Source organism: Hemicordylus capensis, chromosome 4 (genome assembly GCF_027244095.1).
Source record: "Hemicordylus capensis ecotype Gifberg chromosome 4, rHemCap1.1.pri, whole genome shotgun sequence".
Classification (NCBI taxonomy): domain Eukaryota; kingdom Metazoa; phylum Chordata; class Lepidosauria; order Squamata; family Cordylidae; genus Hemicordylus; species Hemicordylus capensis.
In genome coordinates, this window is record NC_069660.1 from 120,737,631 (window position 1) to 120,763,363 (window position 25,733).

General features: G+C 42.2%; 1 protein-coding gene and 1 long non-coding RNA gene across 6 annotated transcripts in view; one reads left to right on the plus strand and one right to left on the minus strand.

Annotated features, from left to right (window-relative positions):
- Positions 1–25,733, plus strand: part of HS2ST1 (heparan sulfate 2-O-sulfotransferase 1) — a 157,933-nt gene that overhangs the window by 76,136 nt on the left and 56,064 nt on the right. The window contains exon 1 of one of the 5 annotated variants that reach the window (XM_053244924.1): positions 13,705–13,777. The exons of 3 other annotated variants lie outside the window; for them this stretch is intronic. In XM_053244924.1, the coding sequence (XP_053100899.1) occupies positions 13,720–13,777 (58 nt within the window). In that variant the 5' untranslated portion in view covers positions 13,705–13,719. Of the gene's footprint in view, positions 1–13,704; positions 13,778–25,733 lie in introns of those variants that run through there. One more of the 5 variants, XM_053244925.1, reaches the window with a different exon arrangement.
- LOC128322848 (uncharacterized) lies at positions 8,331–13,565 on the minus strand. Its single transcript, XR_008306031.1, has 2 exons — positions 13,479–13,565; positions 8,331–8,474 (listed from the first exon to the last, which is right to left on the minus strand). It is a non-coding gene; the product is annotated as an uncharacterized LOC128322848 (long non-coding RNA).

A 25,733-nucleotide genomic window follows, 5' to 3' on the forward strand; every position in this document is an offset into this window, starting at 1 on the left:
TGTTGTGGCACATAGGGGTGTATGTGTGTGTATACACACACACACACACACACATACATATATACACACACACATACATACTTCAGCGAGGGGGGGCTATTTTAATATCTTGTCTCTGGGCCCACTCCAACCTTACTACGCCCCTGTATGCAGGGTACTGGGGTAGTCAGATATTTGTGAGATCCTCGCTAATGCCCAAAGGGTATTTGTGAGATCCTCGCTAATGCCCAAAGGGTATTTGCTCGAAGCATATGATAAAGCCAAAACACTCTTATTTTTAAATTGTAAATTAAACTTATTTATAAAGGCTTTGTCATGGAACCTTGGAAAGATTTGTGAGTGTTGTTTGGTTTTGTTTAGAACTTTAAAAGAGCAGCAGTTGCCCTTTTAAACACAATGGGTAGCATTTAGTGTGACACTCGCGGAAGGATTTCTTGTGATTGTGGAGGTTTGCAAAGCTGTGCTGCCTCTAGTAGGGATGTGCATGACCTTTTCATGCACTCCCTTGCAGGGCAGGGGGGTGCCTTTAACAAACAGGTAAGGAGCTCCTTACCTGCTCACCCCCTCCCCACCGCTTTCCCCCTGCCAGCACATGCCCTGGTCATTTGATTGATTGATTGATTGATTGATTTGTATACTTCCCATCCAAAATGGCTCAGGGCGGTTAGCATTTGCGGCTCAGTATTTGCATGCTGATGCCAGTCGGGGTTGCAGGAAGGAATGCTGCAGCCCTGTGCGGCTGTTTTTTAAAACAAGTGCTGGGGAGGGGGGGAAGCAGCAGGGAGGGAGCAAGCAGGTAAGGAGCTCCTTACCTGTTTGCTAAAGGGACCACCACCCATCAAGCTGGCTTTAACACCGGTGTTTGAACAGGTTCGGCTCTATGGAAAGGGAGCACTGAACTTGTTTGTGTGCATCCCTAGCCTCTAGCAGAAGAACCACCTGAATGTATGTGGTGCACTGCTAGGGGTTCTCAGTTATTTTCTGTATACAACGTTGCCCAACAATTGAACTGGTCTGCAATAGGGGCAGATTTCTTTGCATAGCAATGTGGGGCACAATATCCTTAACTCAAGCGCAATAGCATTTATGCTAGTGAAACTCTGCTACCCAGTGACACAAAAAAAAAAACCCAGTCAAACTTTTTAGTTGAAGTGAATAGAAGTGACCTTAGCAGTAGTATTTAATAGTGGGCACTTTTTTTTAAAGCATTGTTTTCAAAGTAGAAGTCCATGAAAGGAATTTAAACTACAAACAAGAGTTGGAAAGTAAATAGCTTGCCTAATAGTCTGCTTTATTTTATTGCCTGACAGCATACTTTTGCAATGAACATATTGACTTAGACAAGCATACTTGAGAAGCTACTTTCAAAATAGTTCTCGGCAATCGCTCTATAGAAAACTCATTGACCTGTAAAAATGTGCTGCTGAGTACTGCATGTTCTTTAATGGCATATGGCAAATGTATTTGGTCATATAATAGTAGTGATCCTGAAGATGTTCTAATGCATGCATTATTTTAAAAGAACTTTGGTTTCCCTCGGCACTCAGGATCATTGTATTACACCAAATGCAAACAAAGTAAATAACTGTAGCAAAGAACTGGCCCTCAAGGGCTAGCTTATAAAGGCAACAAAGCATTTAAGAATTAAGAACTAAGCTGCAAATAGTTGTGGTACTAGAAGAATATTCCTTTGTCCAGGTTTAAATTATATTTAGTTACCTGTGACCTCAAAGTACCCAGCTTCTGATATATAGGCAAACTAAGGATAGATACCAAAGGTAATTACTTTATTTCATGAATTATTATTTTCAGTACTAGCTGTGTAAATGTAACTAATTTGAATCTTATAATGTTGAATTTATATCGCTTAGGAAGAACTAGCCAATGTTGAGGAGTCATTGCATTTGAGAAGTATAGTTTATCTACTTAAGCACTGATTGTGTTTATACTAGAATTCTCCCAAATGAATGGAAAACTTTGTATTATTCAGTAAGTTAATAGGACAACTTCACTGGGAGCAGGCAGCAAAGACTACATAGTTTTCCTGCTGCAGCTTTTTAATATGGCATTTGCAATATTTATGAACCATCTTTCAACTAACATTCTTAAGGTAGCAGTGCAAAACCATAAAATCTAGAAGCCTATTAAACTTGAAAGACAGCAGAATCCAGTAAAACAAAAGCAGCTATCGAATACAGTTTTAAAAGGGCTAAGCTTTTGGTTACGTAGGACCATTGGTCATCCACATGTGCATCTTGGCTGAATTTTTGTGCTTTGTGTGGGATTGGCTTTGAAGACAATTCAGAAGCTTCAGCAGGTACAGAATGCTGCCACAAGAATGTTTGTGGGTACACAGCAGTGCAAGAATGCTGCATAAATACTGTACCAGTTGTACTGGTTGTGCTACCAAACTCAATTAAAATGCTGTTCTAAAGTCCTATACGTCTTGAGACTGGGATACTTGAGACTAGGATATTGCACCTGTATGAACTTTGGCTTTGAGATCAGCCTCTCAGAACCTGCTCTGCAGCCTGCCACTGTTTCTGACACTGTTAGCAGTAATAGGGCCCTTTTCTTGTAGAAGTAGTGCCCCATCTGTGGAATGTCCTTCCCGTGGAGGCACATCAAGACCCTTCCTTAGTGAGTTTAAATGATCACTAAAGGATTTTCTATTTCATCAGGTGTTCTTGGAGAACCGTTAGTTGATTCTGTTGACTTTGGCTGCTCTGTTTTGTGTGTTTTTTAAAACTATTTGCGCTCTGTGTGTGAGAAATTGTAAATTTTTTGCAACCTGCTTTATGATCTGAAGCCACCTAATGGTGCAGCAGGGAAATGACTTGACTAGCAAGCCAGAGGTTGCCAGTTCGAATCCCTGCTGTTATGTTTCCCAGACTATGTTTCCCAGACTATGGGAAACACCTGTATCAGGCAGCAGCGATCTAGGAAGATGCTGAAAGGCATCTCACACTGCACGGGAGAAGGCATTGGTAAACCCCTCCTGTATTCTACCACAGGGCTCTGTGGGCGCCAGGAGTCGAAATCGACTTGATGGCAAACTTTACCTTATGGTCTGAAGGGCAGGATAGATTTTTATTTATTTATTTAAAAAGCTTGACCTAAGAAACATCACCTGTCTCCAAAGGGATATGAGGGAAGAAGATAGGCAGGGCTTCTGGGGAAGACATTCCAGAATTCTGAGGCTGTTAAAGAAAAGGCAGGGAATGTATTTTCCTTCTTGCAGTAGTACATGTTGAATATTTGTGCACTGGCTTTTCTTTAGGGATGTGCACCGAATTGCTTTGGTGCACATCCAAGGGCAGCATGGGGTTCCCTTAAGAAGAGGCGAGAAGGTCCTACCTGCCCATCCTCCAAGGCCCTGCCGCAGTGCTATAGGTACGGAAATACTTCTGTGCAAGCAGCAGCTTGTGCTGCTTGCTCCTTTAAAATCCTGCACTGCAGCGATGGTATGTGTCCCCAGCATTGGCACGTAAATGGCGTCAGCGCATCTGTCAACGCCATTTGCGGGGCCAGCATGCTGTTGCACCGACGCCACACGAGGGATGCCGAGGACCCGACTCGACCCAGCGGCATTTTAGAGGAGCCAGTGGCAGAAGCTGCTGCTTGCACAAAAGTCTTTCTGTACCAATAGTTCCACAGTGGGCTGGCAGGGGCTTGGAGGATGGGCAGGTAGGACCTGCCTGCCTTCTCTTAAGAGAATCCCTTGCCCCACATTAAAATGTTTCGCCGCCAGGAAGCCAAAGCGCTCCAAAAAGGCACTGGAACTCTTGGGGCTCATTTCTGCTTTTCCCATAGATGAAGAATTCCTCTCTGTCCCTTTCAAATCTTGAGTCAGTTTCTTCAGACTATGGAACCTGAACTGTTGAGAATGGAGTCTTGCACTTGATGCTTGGATAAAGAATTGCAAGAGGACTGGCTGCTACCCTGGTGAATTAAAAGGTAAAGTTGTGCCGTCAAGTCGGTGTCTACTCCTGACGACCACAGAGCCATGTGGTTTTCTTTGGTAGAGTACAGGAGGGGTTTACCATTGCCATCTCCCGCATAGTATGAGATGATGCCTTTCAGTACCTTCCTGTAGCTCTGCTGCCCAGTATAGGTCTTTTCTATAGTCTGGAAAACATACCAATGGGGATTTGGAACGGTAACCTCTTGCTTCCTAGGCAAGTTACTTCCCTGCTGTGCCGTTAAGTGGCTCTACTCTGGTGAATTAAGCGTGAGCAATTCCTTCCACTGTGTACTTTGAAAGAAGGTCCCCCTGAACTATATTGAATTAATAGTATGGCATATGTAGAAGATCTTAAGACTTTCTCAATAATACATTTGTCAGATATGAGTGCATAATCTCGCTATACATTTGAGTTGGACAGAACCTCTCCCCTGAGGGCATGTGGTTGAGAACTCTGCCAAAAATGTTCTTGATCCAGCCTTTCCCCACTCTTGCTCTCCATTTTTGTATGTGCTCCATTCTAGTGTGTGAGAGCTGTGCCTGTGAAATGGTACCCTGCCCTGTTTCAGGTGTGTGTGTCATACGTACGCGCGCACACACACACACACACACACACACACATCTTTAAATCCCTAAATAATTAAATAACTGGAGGAGCAGGACTGGGTTCTCTGTATGCTGGCAGCATGAGGGCAGAATGCAGGTTCAATCCGTCAGTCCCCTAACTGCTAGTTAAATTGTAAGAAAATAAAGTGCTACCTCCTTCCCTTCAGCATGCTGTGGGTGAGAACTCCTCTACAGAGCATCCTTGTGGGAAGTGCCGCACAGTGAAAGTTTGTCCCAGTGTTCTTTCCTCCTACTGCCAGGGTTCTATGGCAGTATGACAAATGGGTCAATTTCATTTGATAAAATGCTGCAATTTCCCCAGTTCTGGATGCCTGTGGGGGAAGTTGCCTGTTGTGGTTAGGAAGACAGTAGCATTTTATTGCAGGTCCCTACTTGTTTAATATAGTGTTGACTAAAATAAGACCATTGTGTTAACACACTTCAATTATATGTTGAGTTCATGTGACTCAGTTCAGAAAGAATAGGAACAAGCAATAAAGGCACAGAAATCTTACAGTAAAATTTGGAATATTTTTGTAAGAAAAATAAAAGTTCTGTTTCCATTCTTCGCCAAGCTTGTTTCCAGGTAGTAACTAGAAATCTCAATCAAGAACCTGAAATTCGCCCCAATGAGAATTTCTGCCTATACTTCACTCTTCAAACCAACAAAAACCTATTAATCATTTTGCACATGCACATAATTACTGATTTGTTGTCTAAAAAAAATACAACCTTGTGGTAATGGGTATCATCAATCAGACAACAGCCCATCTAAGTCATCAAATCAGCCCCTGCTGACTATTAAATGCTTTGCCTGCATTATTTACTATAATGCCTTTTACTAAGGATTCCCTGCATGTCTGCGGGTTTGCAGTGTATAATAGCAAACTACCAAGCAACTGATAATGCCTCCAAACATTGTTAAAACTCTTGCTTGAATATTTTGGCAGCAGAATTCAGCTGAGCTAGTAACATCAATGCTAAAACCCAGCCTTAATTCACTGTGGCTCCCAAGAGAGAAGAGTATTGTGACTAGTTCACAACATACTTTAAGGTAATGGAATCTCTTCCAAGGAAAACAGTAAGCATATTACCACAGCCCTATTGATAACACTAAAAAGGCTGTCATAATTTTTCTAGGATTGCATTAAAATTTATGGTAAGAGGCCTCCCAGCTATCTTGGAATGGTAAACATTTCTTATACCACTTGTATAATATAGTTTTTTGGTGTTTTTTTTAAAGATATAGATTGTATAATGGAGAAGATCATATTTCTGCATTATTTCGTTAGAAACAAATGTAGTGCTTGACATAAACAAGGGGAGGAAGCATCCTCTGAAGATGACTTCAGAGTAGAGATGAGTCTGAACCAGTTCGGAGGCCATTGTAAAGGTGTCCGGACCGGTCCGGACCTGGTCAGTTTGGTTCGGGTGGCGGGTCTTCCTTTAAGGGCAGGGAGGGTTTACTTACCCCTCCCGCCGCTTTTCCCCCTCCAGCGCCCATATTCTTTGTAGAAATTGGGGTGGCAGGATACCTCCCCGCCACCCCTTCTGCCTCCAATGCCGCCTCCAGGACGGGGTGGGCGCGCGCGGGGCTTCGCTTTACAAAGATCCTGTTGCTGGTGCTGAGGGACACACGGTTTAGTAATTACTGCTGCCAATGGTATTGAAAAAACCCGAACAGAAGCCGGCACAGCATCGAGCCGGCCTCCACTCCGGCGGCGCCGCCCAGCAGCCACTGAGAACGGCTCCGCCAGGGAGGATGCGCTGTCGCCGACGCGCCATGGCGCCCAGGCAACCCTCACTTCCGGCTTCCATGTGACTTCCCCCCACATGGCAGCCATTCTGCCACTCTGTATGTGGGGGGGAAGTCGCATGGAAGCCGGAAGTGAGGGTTGCCTGGGTGCCGCGGCGTGTCGGCAACGGCGCATCCTCCCTGGCAGAGCCGTTCTCAGTGGCTGCTGGGCGGCGGCGCTGGAGCGGAGGCCGGCTCGGTGCTGTGCCAGCTTCTGTTCGGGTTTTTTCAATACCATTGGCAGCAGTAATTACTAAACCGTGAGTCCCTCAGCACCAGCAACAGGATCTTTGTAAAGTGAAGCCCCGCGCGCGCCCACCCCATCCTGGAGGCGGCATTGGAGGCAGAAGGGGTGGTGGGGAGGTATCCTGCCGCCCCAATTTCTACAAAGAATAAGGGCGCTGGAGGGGGCAAAGCGGCGGGAGGGGTAAGTAAACCCTCCCCGCCCTTAAAGGGAGACCCCCCTTCGGTGCCGGTCCGGACCGCTCCGGACCATGCACATCCCTACTTCAGAGAAGACTGGCATGATTATTAGAAAAGGATGAGATAGTAGTAAGGGGGTGGGTGGGAGATATTTACAAAACTATCGTCCCTTGCCTTGCAAAGGACTGTTCATTGTGTTACTTGCTGTGGAAAAGTCGTGCCATGCCCCAAAGGCCTAGTATTGCACGTATTTTATTTGTTATCTGTGCCCCACTTTCAAATACAAATGATCAAAGCAGCTGACAAAAATCATGGATAAAATTCATCACTATAATACAACTACAGGTGGCCCTCGTTATCTGCAGTTCCAGCACCCATGGTTTAGCATATCCATGGTTGGGCCATGTACACTCAGCCTCATTATCCACAGATATAAAAATAGTTGAAATTTGCCTATCCATGGTCATTTCCAAGGTCATTTCCAGATACCATTTTGCTAAATGGAGCCATTTTGTGGCTCTTCTGTTAAAAAAAATATTAAAAAATCCCAGTGAGTTTCCGGTGAATTTGGAGGGGTATGTGGGGGGGGGGCACAATGCTGGACAGCGGGAGACTTGGAGATCATGGCATATTACCTTATTGCTCTTATTTCTTCCTCTTAGCTCCTTTTATGCTTTTTTAAACCTCCAGGAACTTAATCCCCCCCTCCAATTCCCATTCACTGAAAATCTCGTTATCCACGGTTTCATTATCTGCGGATTTGAGGGCCACCTGTATATTATATTGTATTACTCTACACACACACACACACACACACACACACACACACACACACGAATGTCTTATGAACAGGAGTATAGAAACTTGACAGTAAATAAATAAAACTAGTAAATAACAGCAGGACTTGACAGTTTTTCTTGGAATTTGGGAGCCAGCCCAAACATTTAGGAGCCAGACAATGGACCCTTGACACAATTACCAGACTTAGTGATGGATTTTGTGGAGGGAGACAGTAAATGTGCTTCTCTTTATCCCTTTTACGGGTAACATACTTAGAACAGGGCAGTCTGGGACAAATTAAGGTTATTCTTAAATAACTCTATCTGTAAAATATTCCCCTTAGGAGAACTGCTGTTTAGTTTATTTGGCTGTTTAAAATCTTTTGTGGTGAAGTCTGATGCATATAAATCTTGGTCTCAAAGTCTGGTGGTATGTTCATGAAGTTACCATCAATGGGCGAGGAGTGATAATAATATCTTCTGCAAGATAGAAAAGACTAATGTGTAGCAACTGCTGTCTTTCCTATCTTTTTTTAAAAAACATGGATTTAATTTTTTAGATATTAATATAAATGAGTGCTGTACAAAGAAACATACAAGAATACATAATACAAAGCACTATAAAATACCTCATACCTTATGGTATTACCCATCCTCTTGAATTACCCATCCTTTTGTGCTCACATTAGTTCTCATTGTAACATACAGTTGCAGTGTCTTGTGCTTTGTCATGGTCACAAATAAGCTCCGTTTCAAAATAAGCTGATTATCTATAGGTTACGCTTTATGGGACTGAACATGCCTCCACTATCAGATTTCCAGTTCTCCAGTTCATATTTAGACCATATCCATGTATTAAAATTCATATCTTATCCAGAAGCCAGGCTGTAAATTCCAAGCAAATCAACTGCATTGTGAAAATGACAAGCAGATATAAATGAGTGCAGTGTCATCAGCATATAAACTGCTTTTAAATGTCTGCCCCAACCCAGATTCTTTTAATATAATTATGCATAACTTCTAAGAATATTTCTTCAAGCCCTGCAACCATGCCTTGGTTGCCAGTTCATTTTTCCCCTGTGCTAGAGCTCATCGGTATGGATTGTGCACTGAGCATGCTCAAGAGACAGGACCAAAACATGTGAGGCTAGTTTCCTGTTGCCAGAGGACGCCATATCCCCCGTTCTGGTCCTGTCTTGCTCAAGGTAGCAGGGCTGTGAAAGCTGTCCAGCATTTTTTGGAAATAAGACAGGCTAGTTTCTCATTTTCCTTTTTTAAACTTTTATTTCTCTTCCTCCTTCCCCTCTTCCCTTCTTAGATTGTGTGAGGGTGGGAAGGGAGCTATCTTAGCATTTTATTTTAACCTAAACCCTAAGCATTTTTCTATTCCTAATTAGACCATTGGCAATTTCTAGTTTCATGTTCATTTTCCTTTACTCTTTATGGAGCCTGCTCAGGCAGAAGAGCTGCTGCAAGGATCCCTTTCTGAGGGCCTGCAGCTAGCTTCCAATTCCAGCAGTCCTTTGCAAGAGCCCTCCAACCCACCTACTTGGGCAGTTTTGGCCTTGCCTATGTGAATTGAAATTCCTCTAGCTGATCTCGTGCTTGCTGGGGTGGAGGCAGCTGTTGCATACAAAATAGCTGCAAATTAAAATAATAATAAATCAAAAGCTTGTGGGGATGAGACGAAACTGACTAAAAAGAAATGCAATTCCTGCCTGCCCTTTGTGCCTTAGCAAGCGCCTCTTGATTATAGCAATATCCTACAGGGCCCCCTTTTTTGAGGACTTGCAGCCATCTGTAAAGCCAGATATCCTCGCGAGAGCCCTCCCACCCCCAATATGGGATAGGTTGGCCTCACCTATGCAGATAGCCCCCGCTCCTGCCACTACAGCAGGTACAATTGTAGCAGTGGCTCTGGCTCACATTCAGAAGCCGCAAACAGAACAAACGCTGCATGGTACTGGCAGAGCCTCCTCAGTCCTCCTCGCCTCAGTGAGCAGATCTCTTTTGGGCATGTGTCAACGAAGAAGCAAGACTTGCTGCCTCCCTAGCCCCTCGGTGGAGCAGGGCACGGAGAAAATGATGACCATCGTCCTTTGGGCAAACTATTGGCGTCTAAGCAAACCACACGGGGCACAGAGAAAATGACAACCATCATCCTTTGGGCGAACTATTGGTGTCTAAGCAAACTACACAAGCAGCAATGGTAGTTGAGGGGGAACCAGCTAGTCTGCCCCCCCCCACTGCCCATCTCATCTGCCAATCATCACATCCACTCCTGCTGGAGAGGATGTGATGATTGCTCTGCCTGCCCCCCTTTGAGTCTGTGCAGTCAGCGACTCCTAAGGGCAAGCCCTCTACCACAGGAAATTGCTGGCAACCCTGCTGGAAACCGTTGTGGCAAACCTACTCAGTGCGGCCTGTAAGGAATGCCTCCCTCTACCTTTTGGGCTCGATACCATCGTATTCTACCAGGTGTGTCCAACTGGCTCAAAAGTCTTGGCCAGGTAGTATCAGCATAAGTGTAACTCAACCAACCCACCCCCAATGCCTCCTCCCACTGCTCCTTTCTTTCTCTCAGAACCTTACACTCTGCTGGGCTACTGCTCTCCTCCTTCCCAGGCTACAGTCCTTGAGGAGAGGCCATTCCCATTTTAGAGTGGGGCCATTTAGCACCCAGGAGTTCTGATTTTAAACACAGAGGGCTTAACATTCCTCTCTCTGAGTCATCTCTCCATTGCCCAAACAGAACTAGCAACCCAATGCTCCTGTGTTGCACCCGAGGAGGATGGGCTGATCCCCTGTGGCGGGCATAGTTTGTTCCTTGCTAGCAGGATCAACCTTGGTTGCATGGAAAGGGAGACTACAATTTAACGTCTCAGTTCCCACCTGCTCCTGTTTCCCCCACCTACCACTGCATTATCCCCATTTCCTCCTTATCTGCTCAAAGCCTACACAGGCAGAGAGCTGGTCTTGTGGCAGCTAGTATGAATTGTCTCCTTTGCTGAGCAGGGTCCTCCGCGATGTGCATTTGGATAGGAGTTCACATGTGAACAACCGGCTACCAGCATCTGATCCTGAAGCCTTGAAGTCTGCTCTTTGAACCCAAACAATCCTGTGGGATCCAATAAGAGGAAGTAGTGTTATCTGAAGAGGAGGTAGTCCAACAATACCTTTTCTTCTCCCTTCCCTTCCTTCCTCTCTCATTTGGGATCTTACTTACCAAGGTAAGTAGGTGGTCAGTAATGTCTCTCCATTAAAAATGCTCGGAGAGCTGGTTTTGTGGTGGCAGGCATGGGTTGCTCCTCTTGCTGAGCAAGTTTCCTCCTAGTTTGCATTTGGATAGGAGACTACATGTGTAATAAATAAGTCAGCTGCGATTTTTGTGTTTATATCAACAGGTCTAGATCAAACCTTTCTTTCCTTTCTCTTCTATCCCCACTGCCACAGACCCTTACCCCTCTTTCGCAGGGTCTTTTTGGCAGCATGATAACAACCCGGCCCCTCTAGGTTGGGGCCCCTCTGGGTTGAGTTCCCTGGGAGACATGATGCACCTTTGTTATGGCTTGCCTTGCCGTTCTCTGTGATGACACCCTTGGTGTGCATTTGGTCTCAGGATCACCCTTCAGCTCCAAAGGGCAATACCACCCAGAGCTACCAGGGAATAGAAATTGCAACTTACTCCTCGGGATTGCCCACAAGGCATCCACTACTTTTGTCAAGCAACCACCACTAACTGCTTCCTTGCAAGAGCCTCAATTCTGGTCCATAGGAACTCACTTCTCTTGTTCTGTCTGAGAACAAGGAGTTTCTCCAAGGGATCAATATTTGGCAAAAGCAGCAGCACTGATGGCAGACTCTAGCCTAAAATTGTATACAACACGCCTCCAAGCCTTTAGCACCCGGAGTGACTCTAAACAGATCTGTCTGGCTAGCACTCTGGAAGGTTGACACAAAGTCTAAACTTGCACTTATGTCCTCTCCCTTAGCAAGCGCCAAGCTCCTCAAACTATTTCTGGACCCGATCATGGTAGAGACCAGGAATTTTAAGTAAAATAAGATAAAATAAAAGCCTACCCATTAGGAAACTCAGGCAATTATTTTCCAGAAGCTGGATTGGAAGAAGATAAGCGTGGTTTTAAAGTTGGAGGAAGAAACATCAATAACTTGCGCTATGCTGATGACACCACTCTGATAGCTGAGAATGCAGATCTGCAAGCTCTAGTAATGAAAGTCAAGGAGCACAGTGAAAAAATGGGACTACAACTACATGTAAAGAAGACTAAACTAATGACAGCAGGTACAGCAACCAGTCTCAGAATCTGCCTTTTAGGATCAACCATCAACAGTAAAGGATCCAGAAGTCAAGAAATACGCCGCAGACTAGCACTTGGTAAAGTTTCAATGAAGGCTATTTAGATGCTGTGACGTGTCTACACCTACAAAGATTAGAATTATTTGGACAATGGTTTTCACCGTGACACTCTATGGATGTGAAAGTTGGACTTTGAAGAAGCAAGATAGAAAAAGCATTGACGCTTTTAAACTTTGGTGCTGGAGAAGACTTTTGAGGATACCATGGACAGCCAGGAAAACAAAATGGATCATAGCACGAATCAATCCAGAATTTTCACTCGAGGCACAAATGACCAGGCTCAAACTATCATACTTCAGTCACACTATGCGAAGATCCAGCTCCCTTGAGAAGTCCATAATGCTGGGAAAAGTGGAAGGAAAGAGAAGAGGACGACCAGCAGCAAGGTGGATGGACTCAATTACAGCAGCAATGAATGCACCACTGAGAGACCTTAAGGGCCAAGTTGAAGAGAGATTGTCCTGGAGAGAATCTATGTGGTCGCTAGGAGTCGACACCGACTTGACTGCACTTAATCAATCAGTCACCTGGACTAGAGTTCCCTTAAGCCAAGTCCTTTCTGGGGGTGGATGGGTGGACTTGACTTTAATAGCGTTTTAATTTTATGGGTTTTCTGTTTGCATTTTATTGCTATGGTCTGTTTTTTGTTATTGGGGTTTGTGTGTGTGTGTATTTTGCTGCCTTATGAGGCCTTGGCCCTGAAAGGTGGGATATCTGCATTTTGAAAAATAAGCTTCTAACAAAGTGACCCACTGCACCTTGTAGAGAGAAGCCTTCAGTGAAAAGGGGGGGGGAAGACATGCGACATGGGAAAGACAATCAGTCTTTCAATCTGTTGCATGTTGTATCCCCTTTTTTTGTGAAGGCTTTACAGTAGTCCACTTCGTAGTCCACTTCTTTGCAGAAAGGGCATGAATTTAAGACTTAATAACAGAATTCAAGATTTTAGTAGTGTCTTGCGAAACTTTGGTTTCATCTTAAGACTATTTTAACCCATGATGGAGTTGGCTGTTCCCTGCTAATGTGAAGAGGCTTGCAATTGCTTTTTCCTCAGGTGAAAAATGTCAATAGAGGTTTTTCAAAAACCTTAATAAAGGAAAGGGATAGTCTGATCTCTTGGTATATCCACTGCTAATGGAGGGCAAGAAAAGGAGAACCAGGTTTCAGTTCTAAATCTCTAGAGCTTTCATCTCTTGAAAAGCATGTCTTTCTCATCTCCGAGAGCATATCTCCTACCCATTAGGATCTATACTGCAAGCACAGGAGAGGTAAAGGGCAGGGGAAATAGTGAGCATAAATAGACTTGAAGGGGGTTCTGAATTCCCACATCCCAACTGATTGACAAGTAGAGATGGTCATAAACCTGTGTGAACATTGTAGCTTAATTCTAAATTTATTTCTCAAAAGTGGTAGACATCAGAGTGCCTTATATTTTTCCAAGAAAGTTGAAAATCCATTTTCCACCAGCATTTTGTGTCAATTTTTCCCCCATAGCCAGGAATGGGTATAATATGAGAACTATTACACACTTACGGTTTCTTGCTATGAAAGAGCACTCTTTCATAGTTTGCACATTCAGGTTAAGCGGTAGTCTTTATGTTGGGGTCTTCCTTGATGAAAGGCCCTCTACCACAAAGATAACAAACAAATGTTTTAGTCCTGGTCACTACCAGTGGTATCCCATTGTTGCATAACAGAACATAGCTGACTCTGTCACAAAGGGTCCCTTGACCCTCCCTTTTTAGAGGACTGTATTGAGGAGGGGGCAGGCAAGATGGTGCATGTGTTTTGTTCCGCTCAGACAAGTTTGGATGCATCCCAATTTATCTCTGGTGAGTAACCCTGGGAACTTGTCAATATACCAGGTTCATAATAATATATTCAACTTATTCCCTGATAATTTACCATATTTTGTGAACTTGCCCCAAGTGATCGTTTCTTTCCTGATTTAACAAACCAATTTTATTTTCAATTTTAAGCTTGCACCAGTGTCAGCTTCTGTAGCAAGTTCTTAACACTTTGGTGGCGCAGTGGTAAAACTGCTGCCCTGTAACCAGAAGGTTACAAGTTCGATCCTGACCAGGGGCTCAAGGCTGACTCAGCCTTCCATCCTTCCGAGGTCAGTAAAATGAGTACCCAGAATGTTGGGGGCAATATGCTAAAATCATTGTAAACCGCTTAGAGAGCTCCGGCTATAGAGCAGTATATAAATGTAAGTGCTATTGCTATTGCTATTGCTATTGCTATTGCTATTAAATACAGCATGGTTAAAAACCACTCTTTATTTATTTTGGTATCAATTGCAGGAATTTTTAGTAGAAGCTTGAAAGCTATTTTGTTTATCCTTGCTGGAGCATTTTGATGCTGCTTTAGAATTCTGAGATTCTTTTGATAGAGTCTTTTCTCTGACCTCTGTCACTTTTAAAACTCTATAGGATATCACATTCACAAATACAAGTTGTCTTTTAACCACTTATAGTTTTGGATAAGCACTGATTTAAAACAATGAGTTTTAATCACATTATATAACTAATCCTACTGATGTTAACAGTAATCAACACCTTTATTTCGAGTATAATTTTTATTTTAAACTTACAGCTTTCACAACTACCAAGCAAGAGACTTTTTTGTACATTTTAAATTGTACCATTATCAGCTAGCAACTTCTGTGTTGCAGTATGTTTATCTGTGATTTCTAAAACATAACACTTACTGTTATGGCCAGTTATTAGTTGTGTTCTATCAAAGTTCTAATGAATAATTTGCAGAGTAGTTTCTTAGGATGCCTTACTTGAATCTTAATTAACACATTCTGCTTGGTCATGATCAAAATGGGAATACATTTACATAAAGTTAATCAAGCTATTGTTTTGGGAAAGCTGAGAGAATGTTTGTCTCAGTGGCAACATGTTAAACGATATATTACTGTAAAATGAATTTTAAAAATACCTGATGAAGTTTTGAAGATGCCTCTCCGAGAGATAAGATGTCTATTTGCTGAGATTTTGAAGTGCACATTTCTTGCTGTCATCTATGGAATTAGGCAGAATTAGCAGATACGTTTTATGTTCGTTACTCAATCTATTTTATAATGTATCTCTGTTGCTATAGGGTGTATGATAAATCTGGTAACTTAAACTTAATCAGTCAAATACCCTGGCTTAAAATGTTTGCTACCTTTTTAAAACACAGACATGGACCACTTGTCAAATATATTGAATGTATATTTCTATGTAAAAGAAAAGCATGGGAACAATATGACTTCTGAGTCAAAGCATGACAACATGCTGAGTCATATGAATGACAGCCACACAGCATTGCCACTTAGTACAAGTCAAATCAAGGTAAGCAGTGTTAGGTGTCATTGATTTCAAAAGGAGAGAGCTTGGCCTTTACTACGGCTTTACTCTGTCCTCTCTGCCTCATGGAAAAACACTTTTCTTATCCATTATTCACCAGTCCAGTATGCAAAGCTGTCGACATTTAATTAAGTGCCCTTTGCCTGCCTGTATTGACTGAGCCAAACAGCAATAATTCTGATATTTTCTCAAAGTAGATAATTATATGTAATGTAAAAGGCATGTGGGCTAAAGCTTAGATCCAGAGCATCACTCCCTGCTCAAGCAGAAGATGCTACCACTCATGTAAGGGAGTGTCTCCAGTTCTTCCTTCCTAGGTTCAGCTCCCTGTACCACATTTCAAACAGCCCCAAAGTGACCCTGAGGAGCATCATCTCGGGATGTCGGCATACACAAGGGGCTGCAGAAGGAAGGGGGAAGCAAGGAGGTCCTGTTGAACAAACAAGGCTCAGCTTGAGTGACTCTGGATATCCAGAGATTTGAGATTGGTTATTTTCCCCCTACATTTCAGCTTAAAAATCTCTGATACTGACCTCGGCATCAATAAAATAGCAATACATTTAAAATGGATTTAGCAGTATATAAATAATTTTAAAAGGCAGTTAAAACAAGTGTCTTGAGAAATAACTGTCTACCTAGTACTGAGAAGGGAGCAAACTTGATGCCAGGCAGGTTTTCCTAGAGAGAGTATTCCATGGGTGGGGTGCCACCATGGAGAGAGCCCTTTCTCGTGAGTACCCACCACATCTTTGATTAGGTAGGAACCGAGAGCAGGCTAATCACATCTAGATATATTGATATAGTAATAGGCAGTCTTTCAGGTACTCTGGTCCTAAGTCACTTACAAATAGGTAAGCCGCATCTTGAGTTGAGGGTTAGAAGTAGACCAGGAACTGATGAAGTTGTTTCAATACAGGATAGATGTTTCATACATCTGGTCTCAGTAACGTGGCCATCATGTTTTGTACTAAACAGCAGCTTCTGAACCATTTTCAAGGTTCAGAATAGCAAATTGCAACAATCCATTCAGGATGCTACCAGAGCATGGATGACTGAAGCCATTACATTCCTACATTGTACAAAAACTCTGCTTAGTTGCAAACAAATGAATTTTCTTTATGAACTAGTAAATATGTAGATTTGTGCAGGGAATATAAGAACTGCATAATGGAAAAATTGATTTTAAACTTGTGTGTGAACATTTAAACTGGTGTGTCCTGTTGTTTAATTAACATTTTAAACAGAACATATGGTGATGTCCTATATTCAGATTTGAGAATGTCTTAACAAGTCTTCAACTTCTAGTCCTAAAAACTCTCTATGAAGTAAGTTACTCTACAGGATTAATGTCACAACTGTTTTTGAAGAGAGAGAGAGAGAGAGAGAGAGAGAGAGAGAGTGTGTGTGTGTGTGTGTGTGTGTGTGTGTGTGTGTGTGTGTGTGTGTGTGTGTAAAATGTCCTGTCTTCTGTTGATAATTATAAAACATTTCTTGGCTCTACAGGAGAAGTCAAAGTTATCAAAAGATTTATTTTATTTCTTTGGAATGCGTGATGATAATGTTTAATAATTTGTCAAGTTTTAACTAAGCAATAAAGGGAAAAGTAAAGCTAAACCATGAGAAACTGACAAGTATGATTCAGACCTGAAGACTGCTCTCTTACAAATCAGTTCTATAGAACAAACCTGAGATTCTCTTGACATCCTAACGATTCAGTAACCTCTTATGAACTTGTGTTGTGGGCTGATATGTCCCAGCTATGCCGTACTCCTGACCTTTCTTTGTTCAGATCTGTAACTGCATTTGCCTCTGATATTTCAGTTTTCATTATTTGCCAATTCCTTGGAACTGGTTTTCAAGTGTTCTTACAATCCTGTTCACAGGTTTCCTTACACCCTCTTTGCAAATAAGCCCTTAACTTAAAGATTGCCTTTGTTTTTTGCTGTGATGCCTTTCTCCAGGATTGTTTTGGCTTTAACTGTATTCGTTTTGAGTCTTAGAACCGCTTTCTAAGCTGAAGTTGTATAATTCATAACTGTGTACCCATCCACCTTTGAGACTGGTTTATCATACCATTAGGCTCAAGAGTAAAACTCAAATTCTCAGTGTTGAGAGTAATCAGTGCAGCTGCCATAGTTCTGCCCATGGTCTCTTGAAAATGTAACTGTTTCATTCTCCTTCCTAGCTTTTAATCAACTAATGGTGCTTGAATATTAAGTTAAGGAGAACCAAATGTACAGCTTTTTTAAACTATGGTTGTTGCAGAAGCTAAGGTCTGAATCTGGTCAATGCCTGGATGGAAGACCACATAGGGAGTCTGTATACACAGCCATGAATCCTTTTAATAATAATAATAATAATAATAATAATAATAATAATAATAATAATAATAATAATAATAAGGTAGAATATAAATGTCAAGTAAACAATGGTGGAACTGAATGTTGAATGCTGTAGCTATCATCCAAGTAACTGTCTGCCTGTTTTTCCTTAAGTAATGTTGAATATGATAATCTCCTCTGTGATGTGTCTTTTGGGGTGAGGTTGCTTCAGGCAGACATATTTCTGAGGTTAGCATTTTCTTCCTAGAATCAAGAGTAACTTGGATCTAATGAGGGGGTGATGCAGTTTTAGCTGTTTTGGTGGCTAGAGGAAAGGGAGCAATTGTCTGAGGACCCAGAACCAGAATACAAAATGCCAAATTGAAACTCTGTAGACTTGTGAGTGACATCAAATACTCATTTGGAATACTTGATTTTACAATAACAGTGTTCATGGCTTTCCAAGGTAGCTGAAGGCTTCAGTGACATTCTGGGCTGCCTGTGGCTGTATGTTAAAAATACCTGTGGCCAGCACGATTACCTTTGAATGCTGAGGTTGAGATTAAGGAGAGTTCTTAGAGCTGCACGGCTTTTTTGTTACTTCCAGCCTTTCAGATTGCATGCTGTTGCTTTTGATACGTGAATTGGAAACTATTAAAATCCAATCCATTAAAGAAACATTAATGTTACCCTGAAGTACCCCGAACTGAAATACTTTTCTAGTCTAGTTCTTCTGTATATGTAAAGCCACGGCAGTCTGTCCATTCTCACCAAATTCCCTGGGATTCTCAGTGAAAGCATTTGTGCTTGTTCTGTGACAGAATAGCTACAGGAAAAAGGTGGAGACAAGTGATTACATAATGCCGATAGGCAAGAGATGGCATTTTCAGTCTCTGTCATCTCATGAAGTTCTTTCAGCTCTGTGAAAACCTTCCCCTGACTCTGCTTTTAGATTGAGTTATCAGTGTGCCATTTTTTTGCATCCTTGCCAAAAGCATTCAGCTATATTGAAGAACTGCTTTGCTGCTGTTTTCTGGTGACAACCTACTGAGTCACAAAGAACAATTTTAATTGGCATGTCAGATGGCTCTCTGCTTTTGATTTTTATATCTTTATAATGGGCTAAAATCTGGCCAAATCTGCACATGCCACCACCCAGTGCTGTGCCCCTCCCCAGCATGGGTTTTACCACCATGATGCCATTTGTAAATGATCTTTTTGCTAAAGAGGCAGGTCAGTCATGGCATAGTATGTGCTAAAATGTCTAAATACTAAAATGAGGAAATAAGTGCAGCTGCTGACAGGAAAGTGGATGTTTGATTTGGCTGGCAGAGAGCATCATGCATAGTAACTGAAGTGATGGTTTTCAGCACCAAGGAGGAACAGGACCGAGATGGGAAGAAGCTTCATACAGTGCCTAGTGACCCAGGGGTTGAGAGAGGGTGTTGTGCCTTCATGTGGAATGATGCATCTAGGAATGATGAGGGTCGAATTCACCTTTATTGGTTCAGAACACAAATTCATTGCTTATTGTTTCATGATTGTGACAAAACTTTTCCGATGTAGTTGGCTGCTCTGTGTATTTGCATACAGGTGTGGCCAAAATGCTGCTGATTTCCTGTGAACTGCTAGTTCTGTGGCTGATTGAAGTAACTGTGCAGTTATGAGCTGAAGTTTCAGCTGAAAAGTGGCTGTTTTCTGTCTTGCTGCAGCTGACACATATGGGGTGTATGTAGTCCTGTACAGGATACTATGGGGTGCTTCTTGGAGTTGTTGGTGGGGAAGTCTGCTCAGAATAACCATGGAAGATTGGAGATGACAAAATTCCTAATCCAAGAAAGAGCCTTGTGGGTTATTCAGATTTATATACCACCATATCATACAACTTGAAAACCATAAAACAAAATATCAATTAAAGCAATTTTTTTTAAAATGCTAGAAGTCGCACATCACTCAGTTAATGCCAGTAGTAGTTCAAAGCACATCCAGGCATATGTTTACATTGAGAGCTGTAATACCGTAATGCAGAAGTTAACTACTTTCTGATGACGTGTTCTGCCACAGCCCCTGTCACTTCTCAGCAGACCTTCCCATTGCCATTGTTTGCCCTATCTGATCACCACAACGGTTTGCTACTGTGTCATTCTTACCAGCCAAGATGCACCTATGCTCTCATTTTTCAAATCTAGTCAGCGGTTCTTCAGGATTGCCATTCCTTGGAACTCAGATTCTAGTGCTGTTAATATTTTATTCTCCCTGAGGCCTTGGTGTTACATACAGAGAATTGCGTGCCTTTGTAATTTATTTTTTCTTATTGCTTATACTTCCTAGCACTCACAGGTAGCTTAAGAGTCATTTTTTTCTCTGTAAACAAAAATGTTAGATGTGTTAGTCCCTTTTGACATAGGCTCTTTTTAACATAATTCTCTACATAAATAAGATGCACATAGTACAAGATCATAGTTGTAACTGAAATTATTAGGTTAATGTTACAAGTAAAGTGTGTTCTGGTTGTGGGATATTGCAAGTAAAAATCATATTGGGATGATACTTATACACTTGCAAAATATTTCAAATTTCATTTGTTGGTTACTTTGAATTTTAGTGTGTAGAGTTTCCTGACTTAGTCAACTTCATACAAAATCAGGGTGGTGCCCAAGACCACCTGGTGCCTGAGATGTGCCCCATGTGTTCTTGATCTGTCTAAAGAGTGGTCGAACATGCTAGTCCATCTGTTGCTCTGAAAAAATACATTACTAGTGATTTTTGCACGCCGTTTTCTCTGCAAAACACATTATTGGTTTTATAACTCAAGTCATTATTTGTTAGAAGTGAATCGAGTGTGCCAAAGGTTACCTTTTAAACTTAGTTGTAGAAAGACTATACTGGCAAGTTTGCCCCAAACTGCCTGTCAGTGACAGCTACCTTACTCTGTCGGATGATCAGGATGGCACTGTACAGAATTTAATATTGAGACCACTTCTGAGACAGAAGATACTTAAATATTTGAAAATGCTAGTTATGAATGCTTTATTTGAGTGATTTGTATCCTGCCTTCCCTATTAATCACAGGGCAACTTAAAAACAATGTTAAATATAGGTCCATGCACAAGAGGCTTCTGTTAAACAGTTGTGAAAGGACCAAAATTATGTGTTTCCAGGTTCAACCTTAAAGTATCAAAGGGGGAAGCATGATCTTTCACTCCCTCTAGTGGTGGTCAAGTTATACTATCATATCTACAGAATAATTTGGACCTGTGAATGAAAAACAAAATCAGCCTTTTAGATTGAAGTTAGGTTTTTCACCAAGTCTTGAATAATATCGTATCTCAGCAAAAAAACAAAACAATCTTTAATAAATAGAACTCTCTACTAGTCATCATCCATTTGTATATTAAGGATACTCTTAGGATTTAATTATCGGATTTCCAGGCAAAAAATAAAGTGGTTGATGTTTGCATTTGCAACAGATGTTCAGAGATAGGCAGTATTCTGTACCTTTGATAGACTAGACATTGGCCATTAAATTTCTCTCGATTGTGCTATTTCTCATTTTAAGTGTTGATCTGAGGTACATTTTTTTAAAAATGTAAAAGAGATCTTGGTTCTCTGAAGTGGATTTCTTTTTTGCCTTTCCCCAGAAAATGTTAAAACAAGGTTAAAACATGAATGTAAACGGATTTTCATTCTTAATGCAGATATTGTATAATCATAAATAATTACTTTGTATAATAAAAACATAATTTCAGTTGCCAACTTTGGAGAATTATATTAATAACTAGTAACTTTAAGCCCGTTAAATTAACGGGTGCTAGTAGACCACTATTGCGTCCCGCATAGTCCCTGCTTTGCTCCCTGTCCGCATGGTCCCCGCTTTGCTCCCCTTTCCCCTAGTAACTTTGAGCCCGTTACATTAACGGGCGCTAGAAGAGGTGGGGTCTGACTCAGTCTATGGCAGCTTCCTATATTCCTATGCAAGACTACTCCTTTCCTTCTCCTGGCGACTTGGAGCCTGGGGCCAACCCCAGCCCTGAAGGGGTGGCCGGGCTAGTCCCAAGGAGCACAACCCAACAAAAGCAAAAGAGAATTTGAAGGCAGGGGGTTTGTGGGCACGGCCTACTGAAGGGCACGCACAGTGGCCGAGCCTCGCCTGTCTCCCTCCTCCCCACGCGGCAGCACTTCCAACGGTCGCTGGCTGCCGCCGCCACCAAAAACCCCCGGCCGTGGAAAGCATCCGCCGCCGTGCCCTGCTCGCTTCTTCTGCCCGCCGCTCTGGCTCGTTCCACTTTCGCTGCCCGGCCGCTGTTCGCTGGCTGGCTCGCTCCGTGCCTGAGAGCCCCCCAGCCTCTTCGCTCCTTCCCCCCCCCCACGTAGCTAGTCAGCCAGTCCGTCCATCAGACTCGGCAGCGGGAGGAGCCAGCAGCAGCTTATTATTGTTCAGCCGGCGCTCCACTCCACTCACTCACTCGCTTGCTTTACCCCTGGCTGGCCGGGGTTGCACCGGAGAGCAGCTGCCGCTCTGCCTCGGAGAGCCGCTCGGCCGGAGTGAGCCCAGCTGCTCCCCACTCCAACAGCGGTCGGCTCACTCCGCGGCCAGGCTGGACCTGCCGCCTCCGCCTCTGCCCTCCACGTAGGCCGTTCTCGGCCCGCCGCTCTCCTCAACATGGCCGCCTGGTGCCTGCGGCTGTATCTTCCTCGGACGTTCTGGGCATGCGCTCCGCGCATGCCCAGAACAGCCAAGGAAGACACGGGCGCGCACCCTGGCTCTTTATTATAGAGGAAGATGTGAGAGCAAATGTCACCAAAGAAATTAAGCTTAAAAAGTGAAAAGACTTTTTTCTGTTCAGCCTCTGCCACCAACTTTCCCCATGACTTTTAGCAAGTATAACTCTGGTATGATACCCCTCAATCTGTAAAATGAAGATAAGCTCAACAGCCTTGACAAATCAACATTTTTAAAAAATAAAGTGTTTGATATTAGTAAAAAAAAAATTAACTGTATCACATTGATATTTTGATCTGGTATTCAAAAAGGAGGGGAGTATAATTTTGAAGACAAAATAATGGATGGGTGAAATATTTTTTTCTAAAGTAGATGGAAGGTAAATGCTAATGCCGACAATCAAAGTAATTTTAGGGCAAAGGTAGAACTTGACATCTTATACAAGTAGTTCTTAATCTGGGGTCTGTCGTTGCTGAACTACAGTTCCCAGCATCCTCAGCCATTGTTGCTGTGGATGCTGGGAGTTCAGCAACATCTGACAGACCCCACATTAAGAACCACTGCCTTATACACAGTACTGAATTTAACACATTTTAGGAACAGTTTTTCAAACTTAAGAAAACTAGTAGCCTTAGAAAGTGTTTTTTAAGCTTCCTAGTGCCTGTAGGTCTCGAGGCACTTTACAGTGAGTTAAACAAAGGATGCAAGTAACATTATAAAAACATTACCAAAGAGCAATAAGCAATAACCAGAGTATGGGTCTCAGACATTTTTTTAAACAATTAGCAGCATTCTCTCTGTCAGCATGCAGATAACAGTCTCTCTGTTTTTGAACACTTGGAAGAGAAGGGGGATGGGCCAAATCTCCCCAAAGAGGACTTTTCACTGAGAAGACAGTGTCCTATGTCTATAAATAATGTATTTTGGCCAGAGCCTGTATGTGGAACAAAAACTTATATGGTTGGCAGACCTAGATGGAAACAGGTGGTCCTCAGGAACTAGTAGTAATATTGCTGGTAGTTAGCTTCTTGTTGAAATTGGAATGGTGATTGTTACTGATTTGCTAATAGATGAACAAAATTGCCATTGGTAAGCTGGCAAGTGGACTGGTAGAACTCTGCCACTTAACTGCTATTGTGCTACCTTAACTTGACATGATGAAGACTGGAGCTTCCCTCACCTCCCATTTTTAAAGCATGTTAAGTAATTTGGATCAGGAGTGTGCTTTATTAACATAACCACTGACAAGTCCTGAGAGGAAAACTGTTGTATGTTTAAAGAGTTTAGATGAAATTCTTAGCCCTGACTGGAAGATTGTAAAGTGGCATGAACGCAATAGGCTATCTTGACCCCAGTTGTTGCCATTTGCCTTTAGGTCTTGCACCAGAAAAATGTATGATATTGCTATTTGCTTCGTATTGCTATCCACTCAAGGGGGGCAGGTGTTGAATTATCTTTTTATTTTATGGCATAAAATTCTTAATAAGCATAGATTTGAAATAGTGTTTATATTGGCTGAAGTTGATTTTTCAGCCAGTAGGACTAGCACCCTTAGTGTTGAATGATATATATAGGTCTAGGTGGAAATACTATGTGGAGAAGGAGTTGAACTACCATGGCTTCTCCAGCAATGCTTTGGTTGTCTTGGGCTATGGGAGAGCGAGATCATGTCTGTGCCAACACATTATGGATATGGAGAAACAGATGGACAGGAGCCAGATAGGGGTTGACCCTTATTTAGGTAATCAAACATCACTGTCTGGCCCAGCAAGATACCTTAATAAAATATTAGTATCTAGTTGCCAGAGGGCTCTGACGCTGGCCCGGTGTAATGCCTTAGAAATGGCTGTCCGGGAGGGGAGATGGTGTAAGATCCCCTTGGCACTCCTGCAGATGTTGGCCTACAATTCCCATAATCCCTAGCTATTGGCCTCTGTGGCTGGGGATTATGGGAGTTGTAGTCCAAAAACAGCTGGAATGCCAAGGTTCCCCATCCCTGCCCTATAAGGAGTTTGTCTGCCCTTGTGGTTCTGGGAACGTGGAGTCAACAGCCCATGTTATCTTGAATTGTCAGTTTTATCAAACTTTGTGGGAGAGATATATAAGTCCTTTTTTAACAGCATACCCCAGTTGTTCTGAGCAGTTCTATCTGGAATTACTTTTGACAGACCATTGGGATGTAGTATCTTATAACATGGTGAAGTATTGTTTTCTGGCTAATAAGACTAGGATAAGAAATGTTGAGAAGCAAGATATGAAGCTGGATTGAATTAAATTTTAGATTATTATAATGCATGGAGCCCTCTGTTTTATGTAATGGATGAACTCGGGTGTTATGGTTCTGCTTTATGTTTTAACAGTTTATTACTTTATTTGACCAAGTTCACTTTTATGTAAAGCTTTTGTACTTTGTATTTTGCTGGTTGAATGACTAACAATAAAGATTTTTGAAATAATGTTTATCTTTAAACTGAAATTTTCTTTCTTTCTTTCTTTCTTTCTTTCTTTCTTTCTTTCTTTCTTTCTTTCTTTCTTTCTTTCTTTCTTTCTTTCTTGAGCCAGATGTATATGTGTATTGTGATTCTGCACTTCTAACAATATTAAATTTGAATCATTATCTTGAGAGTTCAAATTTGATGCTTGGATTCTTTGAGCAAAGAGCAGGTAGATGGTTTAAATGACATGCTTAACTCAGTTTTGGCTTTTTTAGGTAGGAAAGTGACAGTGTTGTGTAATGTTCTTGTCAATTTATTATAATCCGAAAAGCAACATGACTTCACAGACTTAAATGTGAACTCTGGCACGCATGCTTAAGCTCACTTTAAGTCATTGATGTTAGGCATGTCTAACTCAGATTAGATCATGATCTGTTGTAAGTTCTTAAATTTCCTAGAATAATAGTCAAACACTAATAATTTTTTGGTTCTTGAACTGCAGGAATTATCTACATGTTTCTGCTGTCCACTAGGGATGTGCACAAAACAGATTTTGTGTTCTGTTTCGAGACTGAAATGAAACACAAATGGCTGAAACATTTCATCAAACTAACTGGTCAGACTGATAGTTTAGACAGAACAAACTCAAAACGTTGCAAGCTTCGGACATAGGAAACAATTGGGAACCCTGGAGAAAGGTTAAACATTTTGTTTAAAATCGCCTGCTTGCCAATTTATTTTGTGGATTGGGTGGTTGGTAGCACCTATCATGCCTTGGCACCCAACCCACTTTGGTGTCCCTAGGAGCTACCTGTGGGGTGTTTCATGTTCCCTATTATTCCCCATGGCATAACAAGCTGCACTCAAGAGTGTACACACACAGGTTTTGCATTGCAATTTGCGATGCATTTTGCAACTCTGTCTTGATAAACACTGTAGAACACAGTAAA